At 41.8% G+C, this 12,664-nt stretch overlaps 1 protein-coding gene across 2 annotated transcripts in view; it reads left to right on the plus strand.

Moving 5' to 3' along the window:
- The window catches only part of lad1 (ladinin), a 30,825-nt gene extending 18,339 nt beyond the window's left edge, over positions 1-12,486 (plus strand). For both annotated transcript variants that reach the window (XM_067240347.1, XM_067240348.1), the window contains exon 12: positions 11,876-12,486. In XM_067240347.1, the coding sequence (XP_067096448.1) occupies positions 11,876-11,974 (99 nt within the window). In that variant the 3' untranslated portion in view covers positions 11,975-12,486. The remainder of the gene's footprint in view (positions 1-11,875) is intronic.
- Positions 12,487-12,664: the final 178 nt, after the last annotated feature.

Below are 12,664 nucleotides of genomic sequence, written 5' to 3' on the forward strand. Positions count from 1 at the left end.
CACACCTAATGTTGTTGAGAAACACTTTTTTACACCTATGGGCTGAATACACAGCGACACGCGCTGCCCAAGTGCCATGCCATGTGTCATTGTTGTGTGTGTTCTTACATGTGAATGCGACATGGGGTAATTCGTGAAAAAAACAATGCTGCTCTCTCAGAAGCTCTCTCTCTTTCGTGGACTAACTACACTTGTCTCCCGGCAGTTCTGTAGTCAGGCAGCGCGTTCATGTGTTTTGTGGGAGTGGCTTTGAAGGGAGGGGGTGGGATATTATGGTTTGAATCGTTTGGAATTCGGGAATCTCGGGAAACGTCCGGCTTCTGAACTGGTTGCAGTTCCACTCTGGTTCCATATGAGGGCGCTCACCAGTGATTGCAGAATGAATGGAGATCTATGGAGCTATACCCCTCCAAATCCACTTGTCTCTGGATATGATTTTTTTGTCTCGTAATTTTAATGTTGCATTCGAAAGAGGAGGCAAAGAAAATACACACTGCTGGGTGTTTTTAAGTTACTTTTTTGTTCTAAAAAGCCTTTTAAAATGTCAATGACGTCATACACATCGTACGGACAGAGATACTGCTTTACGGCAAGCTCTTTTTTTTTCAAGCCATTGACAACACAGCTGACAGGTTAGGCTCTCCTTGTCAATACACGTGCTCGAAAGAGTTTTGCTTTGTTAATGTTTTAAAGACCACGCTGAAATGCAGAGGTGTCAAAAGTATTCACATTCATTACTCAAGTAGAAGTATAGATACTAGGGTTTAAAAATACTTTTGTAGATGTTGAAGTATAAATTCAAGCTTTTTACTAAGTAAAAGTATAAAAGTACTGGTTTCAAAACTACTTAAAGTATAAAAGTAAAAGTAGTAAGGGGAAAAAATGCCATTAAGGACAAAAGCTTAGGCACAGGGGTCTTTAATGCACGACCCCACCTCCCACCAAAAAAACATTTTTCCAAAGGCCATAATGACTTGTTATATTGAAATGTGAATGTTGAAAAATGTGGGCTGCACCTGTTTATGCCCATTGAAAATGAACGCATTTTAGTACAATGCAAATACATTAAAGAACCATATATGTGTAGCCTACTACTAAGCATTAACATGTGTTTCATGGAGCGGAAGATATGATGACTAGTTGCCTATAAGTATTGTAATGCTGCAAATAGTCAAACTTCAGAGGTATGTTCAATCATCAATATCCTTCATTCAAATTAGACGGCGAGTTTGTGAAAGCCATTCGCTCGTGGTAGCCTACTTGGGTGTGCAGAGCTTGCAGCGCATTCAAAAGGAGTTGTTTTTGCAACCAAACATGTCGAAAAATTCTTCCAGGTACGGCCAGGGATGTAGAAGGGTTGGCTAATCTTCCTAGCTACCAACCTCCTTGCTGGTGCTTGGTTCGGACATTTTGCTCGAGTTCTTTTGAGCCTCTGCCATGGACATCTTCGTAGGCTACATACGTCTGCTATTTCCTTGCTGGAGTTTGACGTGATTTTGTGTCATGTGCAGATGGATCACGTATAAATCAATAGGGTGTCGGAATGGTATATGTTTATACTTCTCATCCAACCACAATCAAATTGTTTTTTTGAACGATGACAAGCCAGAATGAAAACAAGCCGAACTGAAATTGGAGTAACAAGGCTATTTTTAAAATGTAAGGAGTAGAAAGTACAGATAACTGCGTGAAAATGTAAGGAGTAGAAGTAGTCAGCTGAAAAATAATTACTTCAGTAAAGTATAGATACCCAAAATTTCTACTTAAGTAAGGTAAGTAAGTATTTGTACTTCGTTACTTGACACCTCTGCCGAAATGTTCACCCACACACACACTTCGGATGCCATCAAGCGGGATCTCTGGTCGTAATCAGTCCTTCACTAACCGATCAGCATTCATTAGCAGAATGCTAGCGTGTTATGGGCAACAACGACTCACCTTGTAAGAGATCGAAAGGACATAAGTACTCGTTCATTCAACTTTGACCTATAATCCATGTTGAACTTTCAGAAATCAGGCGAAAGAGACAAATTTAGCCGTCTAGTTCCATAGACTCCCAGTAATTTTCCACTCATTGCCTCATTCGCTCATGCCAGCGATCACCCCCAGTGGAACTCTGGTGAAACTGCAACCAAATTCAGTACAATGGGGCTTAATAGGGAGTGGACATGCTCTCCGTAGACGACTCTGATGCAGTGGATGAAAATTGCTAGCTTCGCACAACTTGCCAACACCCAGGGTTGCCATACCTGCGGGTTTCTAGCCAAATTGAGCTAATTTGAAAACAGTGTCGCGGGTGAAAATCGTCGTGGGTGGCGGGTTTTTGGGCCACTTTTAAACCTCACTGCGGCCGCTGCATTTCTGTCCCGTGGCGGCCAGCGCTGGGATAGGGAAACAGCATGGATGGGGAAAGTTTGAGGGGAGTGTTCAGAGTTCATAACCTACACACACTTCCTTTAGTGTCTCCTCACTTTCATATAGTAATTGTTGCTCTGTGTCTCTGTTTGGTGGTGATAGCAAGCGGCATTATTAAATTATTTGTTGTAATGAACCAATGAAACAAGGAAAATATTAATCCACCAGTTCTTTTTACATTTTAACTATGGAGGCATCTATTGGATAAATGTGTTAACTCCTCTGTTGTACACCCAAAAAATATTGGGCTAGTTTTCAGGCATTTTCAGAATCAGAATCAGAATGGGTTTTATTCACCATGAAAGTTTGCACAGACAAGGAATTTGCTTTGGCAGGAAGGTGCAAACATTAAACATATAGGAATCTAAAATTTAAATATGAAGACTAACTATACTAAGGGTACATAACTAGCAAATTAAGTGTACATAACTAGCAATGGAATTAGATTAAAATAAACTATACAATAAAATATAAAATATAAGTTGCAGTTTTGGGCTGGTTCTGAGCACTCGTTGAGCTGGAATTTTTTGCTGGACCTGGCAACCCTGACATAACCTTTAATAATCGAAATTAGAAGTAGCCTAGGCCTACATGGAGTTGGATGACCCAGAGCATGTATTTTACAAAGACTGCTGCAAAAAATACAAATGTTAGCACATTATGTTGAGATGTTGTTTTGATGACTGTTGGAGAAACAAGTTGTCTAAATATAGCTTATGCCATTTTTATGTAACATGTCAGCTGTTAATGTGAAAAAGGAAAGCTCAGAGGAGGTTAAAGGCTTGGTGACTGGTGTGGATTGTGAACAGCCACTGTGCACTTGTTTTTTAAATACTGAAACATTTGTCGACAGTGACATCTACTGGCATCTACAGTATTAGCAGGTATTGATAATCTGCTTTAACCTGGTTGAATTTGGTTTAACCTGGTAAAGTCCCCAGTAGCTGTAGTAAACCAGAAGGGTATTCCAGGTAGCAGGTTTAACAAACTGTGAGCCTAACCCTGAGTTCTGAGTTGAGTTACTCTAAAATGGGAAACTCCGACTTTTCGGTTCCAGAAAAGCTGATTTGAATTTGTGAAGTAAACTCTGAGTATGTCCACTCTGAGTTAAGCGCAGGCATGAAACTATTAAAAGCCAACATCAATGGAGCTCCGATACTAGGAACCACCATTATACCCGGCAACAAAAAAAGTTGTCCTACTTCACCACACTTTAGATATGTTTTCCCAGCTAACAATTACGTTGCCCTTACGTTGCCGCAACGTCACTCGATGACCAAACATACGTTGCCGCAACGTTGCGGGACCGTGCATCTGTGGGACGCCAGAACGTAACCGCAACGTAATCTTGTGCCGTTGCCAGTCCGTAACCGCGACGTTGTGGCAACGTTATTTTCCGACGTTGCCAGTCTGTAACCGCGACCTCCTAGCAACGTAATTTTGTGACGTTGCCAGTCCGTAACTGCAACGTTAACTAAGTAACCTATATTTCTCAATTCTACTGCTTATATTGGGGCGGTTCATATGCAGACCTCATTTGCCCAAAATGCTACTTGTTCTTGTATAATAGGCTACATGGTAGCCAACTTTAGGAGGACTATGTTTGTGTGATGTGTAGCCTAACTCCAGCTAATCATAAACAAGGCAGCATTTCCATGTAACATTGTCATTTTTATTTCAAACAAAGTGCCAAACAGTGAATTAAAATCTTCTACCAGTCCCCGCTAGAGGTCCTGTCTGTTGGCCCTGACAATGAAGCACAAAATAAGTTAGTGTTCTATCAACATAATTGCATGTGTAAAAAGGCGCTATACAAGTCATAAAAAAATCACATCTAAAATAATATACATCATCAAAAAAATATGTGATTCTAGATTTTTGTCACATAGCCATGTGAAAGGTTGGATATGGAAGCTGCAATCATGATTCATTCACCTGGCTTGTTTTGAATGGGCTGCCGGGGTGTGTTTGAGTGTCTCCTCTATGAGGAGCTCCACAGCTTTCTCTCCCAGTCCCGTCTTCCACTTCATCACAGCGTCTGGAATTAGAAGTCATGAACTTATTGTCAGCACCAATGTGAACGCTGAACACTGCGTATAAGCCATAGTTCATGGCATCTCCAAACACTTACCACTCTCTTTCGCAACTCCAGCACCTTAAGGCGCTCCTCAAGATCTTGGAGTTCAGCCTGTGTTTGGGCCACCTGTAGGTCCATCACTGGCACCTCTTCAGTGTGTCTGCCCTGTAGTCGCCTGAATAGGAGAGCCTCTCGCTGGTTCTCCTCCAATGTCTCCATCTTCTGGAGCATAACCTGTAATGTGTCTGTCATTAAAGACAAGTAAAACAAGTTTACAAGAGTTAGCATGATTGGCATACACTGTGGTTCTTCTAGATTAGCTGTAACATTGATGTAAATAACAAATGTTACCTTGAATGGTTGTATACAAAGCATATATTTTTTTGAGTGTCTTATTTACATTTACATTTAGTCATTTAGCAGACGCTCTTATCCAGAGCGACTTACAGTAAGTAAGTACAGGGACATTCCCCCGAGGCAAGTAGGATGAAGTGCCTTGCCCAAGGACACAACGTCAGTTGGCATGACCGGGAATCGAACTCCATACTTATATTTGCACTTGCCTGGCTGCCAGCTGTTTTCCTGGGCCCCCAATTGGTTCACCTCCACCAGACCAGAGTTGACATCTAGGGGTATGGAATCTGGTGATGCAAAAGTTTTAAGTCATGCTTTTGCTTCAAAACATAGCCTTTAGGTTGCCATGGCTCATACAATTAGTCACTGTTTTAAACGGTCATTCATTACTTTACCATCATTTCCCAGGGACACAGTGCTAGGCCGTGTGACGGTGGTAGGATAATCTGTACAGAAATGAAAATGGAATGTAGTTTATGTACATAGTTACAGCCTATTGATATTAAAGGAGTAGCATTGCACATATGTGATCGTTCGAAAGCAGGGCCCCACATCGTAGCGTTGCACATGTGTGATTCTGAACATTCCAACCGACTGTTTTCTGATAGACAAAAACTATATGACAAACGCTATAGTATGGCTTCAAAATTTACAATTAGTAGGCTAACAAGTAACACTAGCAGGTAGTAGCATTGCTACGAGTATTATGCTAGGTTGCTAGGTAATGGAAGCTAATTAAAGCTACTTAGCTGCCGTTTTGGAAAAATAACTGGTGCAAGCGTCGGAAATATTTAGAACTCACGCATCTAAAGGTTAAAACGAATAAATCCAAAAACAGATGTCATGTACAAATTGGAAAATTTAGTGACATGATACTTTTATAGACGCCATTGCTGTGCATGCCATGACCGACTGTGATTAAAACGTGATCAGCCACGCTAGCTCCACAGTCTTTGAAAATTCCGGGCTAAATAAACTATTTTGGGACAAGGTTTTTTAACAGTTCTGAACGTTTATTTTCACTGATTCTTTTGTGGGTGATTTGTGAGACGCTAAACTTTGATAACATGTAGGCCTATGCATTTTCAGTATTTCAACATAACTTTCTGGAGGGTTTAACCTCTACTGTACTGTAGCTAGCGAAATCCTAACGTAAACAATGTGAATCTGATAGCACATAAACAGGCTAAATGGACTAAATTTCAAACATATACGTATTAGCATGCCCCATCCAATTTCTGAAAATATGTTTATATATTTAAACTATTTCTGTAAAGAAACTCACCTTTGAAGTAGCTAATTTCCAGTTGAAATCCAATGCGTACAAGACGGTGTTGAACCCCTGCAAAATCTCTTCTGAAACCCCAGTTTCAGCGATGCGTTGAAATGGGCATGCGCAAAGTTGTTGCTCAGGGGCAGACTGAGGGTCAGGTTTGCTAAGGAAGAATTGTAATATTCTGTGATGACTTGTCTTTGGAAATGAAACTCTTAAGAGTCGCTTACCTTTTGGTCACCTTTAACAATTTTGTATCACAAAAATTATTGGAGCACAAATTTGCATTGTGTGTCATACAGCTTTGGTGTGCTATACAAAGAATGTTTGCTTAATCATGTTACACATCACACATTGATTGCTTTTGTACATGTTTATAGTAAAGAATGAAAGACTAAATTATATTCCAAATTCAGTATTTTATTTATTAAAGCTATGTTTCTGCATATGAGAAAATTGATGACCAATGACATGCTGGGGCTGAGCTGCACATTAATTACATGCATTGCCTACATTTATACGTGCTGGGTGCAACATTTAATATTGTGTGTGATTGAAATTCATGTAGACTATGGCTACATTGCAAAAGTGTCAGAACTGAGAGCAGTCCAGTGTGATCTGTCCATCTCTGGATAAACCACTAGCCTATATTGCACTCGAGATCCGTTGTCCTGCGACCAAAGAGCGACTTAACCGCAACTTAACCCATGGTACCAAAATGTATGTATCCAGCCGACCAAGGTACAACGTCACGGCAACGTTGTCCACGGGACCAAAAAATAACGTAACCAGCCGACCGAGGTACGACGTCGCGGCAACGTTGTCCACGGGTCTAAAAATAAGGTAACCAGCCGACCAAGGTACAACGTCGCGGCAACGTTGTCCATGGGACCAAAAAATAACGTAACCAGCCGACCAAGGTACAACGTCACGGCAACGTTGTCCAGGGGACCAAAAAATAACTTAACCAGCTGACCAAGGTACGACGTCGCGGCAACGTTGTCCACGGGTCTAAAAATAACGTAACCAGCCGACCAAGGTACGACGTCGCGGCAACGTTGTCCACGGGTCTAAAAATAACGTAACCAGCCGACCAAGGTACGACGTCGTGGCAACGTTGTCCATGGGACCAACTGGCAACATTCCCTTTATAACGTTGCTACGACGTTGCCACGACGTTGCCAGAAGGTAACGTCGCGGGTTACCAACTGATCACTTACTGGCAACGTTGCCGCAACGTGTTAGCTGGGTTTATTACGTGTTTAGGGTCAATATGAGCACAGCCTATTCCGGAAAAAAGCAACACGGCTGTAACAGCGTATACAATTGCCGTGGGAGACAATTGCTGCCGAATCAATGCATACATGCAGTAGACAGTCCATACATTGAACATTTAACCCCACTGTCCGTTAATATTACAGGAGAAAAAATGGTGGACTTAGCATGGAAAATAGCATGTTCAATGTTATATTAAATATAAAAACATACTACAAACAGATAAGGCATATTTTGCTTAGGCCTATACGCTTGTGATTGTAGCCTCTATGTCACTTTGGTTTTAATCATATTCGATACATATGATACAAAGTAAATATCGGTTGGTGCCTATTTCAAGTTGTAGTAGCAGTTACCCCCAACAGAATGCTTTTCATCACAGAATGATAATGATGATTACGATGATGAAGAGACATTGACTGGTGCCGCAGAAATGGATGCCTGGTAGCGGCTTTAGTGAAAACTTTGAGTTGGTTAACCCTGAAAAGAGGCATACTCCGGGTTTTTTTCGTTCCAGAAAGAGAGGTTAGGAAAACGTTTGGTCAGTGTCCATGGTAACTTACTCTGTGAACCTAACCTGCTCGCCAGCAGGTTTTCCATGACAAACTGGTTAATCAGACCACGATTGGATCATTCCCTGATTAATATATATTTGAGCTTCAAAATTTTTCTGCAGAATAATTCAGCTATGACACAGTGTGGACATGTTCTCAATTTGGAACACAAACACGGAACGAGATGGGAGAGCAGTCAGAGATACAATATGCTATAATAATGTATAATTGAACCATTACTTCCCCTTTGTCATATAAAGACAACATGCCTTTCATTTTATGATGTGTTTTTTATTCTCTGTAAGTGAAAATGCTGGACAGTAGGCAAACTCTTCAGCCTCTGATGGTGGTGGGGGTGGTGGACTCCCCCACCTGTTCTCTGGGCCTCTGCCTTTTCTCTGTTGGCTCTAACAGATGTCAAATTAGAATATGTTCAGTTAGCACACATTTTGAGAGTTGTATGTATACAAAATCATTTGCTTTCAAATGGACAAAATTAAATACTGGCAATATTTTTGCTCTGAAAATTTAGCCACTGAATGCTGTTTAATGAATCTCAACAACATCACAATTGCTTGTATTGCAATTATATCTTACCGGTTTAAAGTATACATTTTTATTTAATCTTCAGTTGCTACCAAGTACGTTTGATGCCTGTTGCGTTGCACTTGTGTGAGAACATACAAATATTGAATAAGTGGAACACAAGATAAAACCCTGTTTTTTCCCCAAATTATGCATTGACTCTGTAACAATTTTCTGCCACGGCCAACTCACGTTCTTTTGCTACTGCTATTGCTTTTTAAATATTAAATAGCTGTTCATGTCCCTGTCCATCATCCCTGTGCCCAAAAAACCAAGGCCAACAGGACATAATGACTACAGACCCGTCGCCCTGACCTCTGTGGTAATGAAGTCTTTCGAGCGCCTGGTGCTGGCACACCTTAAATCCATCACTGACCCTCTACTGGACCCCCTGCAGTTTGCCTACAGAGCCAACAGGTCTGTGGACGATGCAGTTAACATGGCCCTCCACTTCACCCTACCTCACCTGGACTCCCCAGCATCCTATGCCAGGATCCTGTTTGTGGACTTCAGCTCTGCCTTCAATACCATCATCCCCGCCCTGCTTCAGGACAAGCTCTCCCAGCTGAACGTGCCTGATTCCACCTGCAGGTGGATCACAGACTTCCTGTCTGACAGGAAGCAGTGCGTTAAGCTGGGAACACAAGTCTCTGACTCCTGGTCCATCAGCACCGAATCACCTCAGGGCTGCGTCCTTTCTCCTCTGCTCTTCTCCCTGTACACCAACAGTTGCACCTCCAGTCATCCGTCCGTCAAACTCCTGAAGTTTGCGGACGACACCACCCTTATTGGGCTCATCTCTGGTGGAGACGAGTCTGATTATAGGTGGGAAGCGGCCAACCTGGTGACCTGGTGCAGCCAGAACAACTTAGAGCTCAATGCTCTTAAGACAGTGGAGATGGTTGTGGACTTCAGGAGGAACACAGCCCCACTCACCCCCATCACCCTGTGTGACTCCCCAGTCAACACTGTGGAGTCCTTCCGCTTCCTGGGCACTATCCTCTCCCAGGACCTCAAGTGGGAACTGAACATCAGCTCCCTCATCAAGAAAGCACTACAGAGGATGTACTTCCTTCGGCAGCTGAAGAAGTTCAACCTGCCAAAGACAATGATGGTGCACTTCTACTCAGCCATCATTGAGTCCATCCTCACCTCCTCCATCACCGTCTGGTACGCTGCTGCCACTGCCAAGGACAAGAGCAGACTGCAGCGTATCATCCGTACTGCTGAGAAGGTGATTGGCTGCAATCTGCCTACCCTCGAGGACCTGCACACCTCGAGGACCCTGAGGCGAGCGAGGAAGATTGTGGCCGACTCCTCCCACCCTGGACACTCCCTGTTTCAGTCACTCCCCTCCGGCAGAAGGCTGCGGTCTATCAGGACCAATACCTCACGCCACAAAAACAGTTTCTTCCCTTCCGCTGTTGGCCTCTTCAACAAGGCCTAGGGACCACACTGACTCAAATGACTTATTGCTTAAAACACTCAGCTTTTGCACTGCACCACAACATGGTATCTTGTACATTTGTATTTTTTGTAATATTTGTATTTTTGTATTTTTATATTGTAATTTACGGCAACTTATATTTTATTGTATATTTAATTCTATTCTAATCCCACTTAGTACTGCTAGTTTATGTACCCTTAGTATAGTTAGTCCACATATTTAAATTTTAGGTATATGTTTATTGTATGCACCTTCCTGCCAAAGCAAATTCCTTGTCTGTGCAAACTTTCATGGCGAATAAATCCCTTTCTGATTCTGATTCTGATATTTGACATAAACAGTCATTAATATTTACAGTTTGTCTGGGGAGAAAGTCTTCAAGTCTTTTTTTTCCTGTTGCCATGATGAATAGTGTTATCTGTGTTCCAATGATAAGGGCTTTTTATATCCTCAGGCAGAAGCTTTACTCAGAGTTAATCACACTCAAAGTTGACTAAACTAATTTCTACCACCGGTTCTGAAACCATCAACTCGAGTTTGACAGCTCAATCAGTCAACCCAGAGTTGTGGTTTGAACTCAGCATAATGTTAACCCTGCTTTCTAAAATACCCCAAATGTCACAAACTAACTCTCACAAATATCTGAGTGGCCCCATATAGCTCATTTCAATACATTCTGAATGGAGTGTCCCCAAAACCAACCACTAACAGCAAGGTTTACAAGTGAAGAACCACCCCCCCCCCCCCCCCAACGCTGATACCTGTCCAAGTTATCATTGCTTAAAATTTATTTGGGGGAAAGTCTTGTCATTAAGACCACTGTCTGACAGCTCAATCAGTCAACCCAGAGTTGTGGATTGAACTCAGAATAATGTTAACCCTGCTACCTCAAATGTCACAAACTAACTCTCACAAATATCTGAGTGACCACATTTAGCTAATTTCTATACATTCTGAATAGAGTGTCCACAACACATAATTCACCCAAAGCTATTGCTCTCCCTTTTGGTCTGAGCAGGAAAAGCGGACCTTCAATTGTCAGCTGTATTGGCAAGTTCGCGAGATACAAATTTGTGTGGGCTATTTGTGGATTTGTTGTATCATACAACTAATGTTGCTCAACTTCTAGGATGAATCTATCGTCATCCTTAACATAAATTCCTTTGACTTCTGGCCTCCTTTCACCGATGTAGTGAAGTGTTAAACGCTTTGTAAAAAATTAGGAGTCCTAAAATTAGGACTGACACACTCATAATTTGTTTGTGTTTCTCCTAAATTGGCAAGATATTTTATGTATACGGCCCCTGATCACTCCACTCTCTCTTACACACACACACTCTTTGTAGTTTTTGACCAGAGGAATAGGCAGGAACTTAGGTAATACATTAACATGACCCACCTTGTACAAACTATGACATCCTGACACAATACAATCATTGGTGGCTCTCACCAGGAATAATCCATTCATCTGAGGGTAATCTCTTGCAGGGAGGATAAAGCTGTAACCGCCGGGTCCAGTTGATATCCTGGCTTCCATTTACATCATTATTTTTCTCAGTCGCTTTGGTACATTTTTTAGATCACAGTTGAAATTCTCAAAACTCTTTGTTGAACCTCAACATCATCTTGCTCTTGTGCTCATCCTAAAAACAATTTCTAATGTTTTTTTATTTTTACAAATTGGCAACCAGCCAGATTCCCTGTGAGTCATGCTTACCAGATGCATTTTGTAGTGTGGAGTGGGTTAGAGGTGGTTGTCTGTGATGTGGGGGTTAAGGGCTTGAGGTGTGTGTGGATTTTGAAGTGGTGTGTTTTTCTGTGCATGTGTATATTCATTACTTGCATGTGTGGTCATTTTAAAATCAATTACACTCCACATCTCTCTGTCTCTCTAGGACCTGAGGCATGTGGACATCGTCAGTAAGAGAAGTCTGTTTGAGAGACGAGGGGAGGTCTCCCCAAAATCAACCACCAACAGCAAGGTTTACAAGTGAAGAACTCCCCCCCCCCCCAACCCTGATCCCTGTCCAAGTTATCATTGCTTAACATTTATTTTGGGGAAATACTTGTCATTAAGACCACTGTCTACCTTTTCTTTTTCTGTTAATGCTATTTTCCCCCGCAAGAAAATATAAAAAAGATTGAGAAGTACATGATCAGAGGAGAAAAGTGTGTGGGGGAAAAGCTCTGTGATGCTCTGTGCTTAATTCTCTAAGGAAACTTTGGAGTCTCCTTTTAAGTCATTTTGACATTAGGGTGATTCTTAAAGCACTTTGCAGTGGTGATGGCGCTTCATTTGATAAATGTCCATTCCTGAACTGAACCGGCAATACTGGGATTTTAATTCAGTGAATAAGGTGTGTGTGTGTCTGTGTTTTGACCCACATCTGATAAATAAATGCCTTTGTGTCCCTACTAGAGCAGAGTACTGCTCAATACACTGTCTCTCAGGGCACAGTACTGCCTGACACACTGTCTTGCAAATAAAGTGTTATATACCTACAAAGCTCCATTGAAAGTATATTTTTTCACTAATTCTAGATAATGAAATATCGGGTTGTATTTTTCCAAAAACCTTGCTTAGTTCTTCTGTCCTTGCTTAGGCACTGTTCTGACTCCTGACAAAAGATGGAAAAGGACAGACACCTCTCCTCTACTCTAAAAACAGTTGCTCAAGAGGGGGG

Source organism: Osmerus mordax, chromosome 7 (assembly GCF_038355195.1).
Source record: "Osmerus mordax isolate fOsmMor3 chromosome 7, fOsmMor3.pri, whole genome shotgun sequence".
Lineage (NCBI taxonomy): Eukaryota > Metazoa > Chordata > Actinopteri > Osmeriformes > Osmeridae > Osmerus > Osmerus mordax.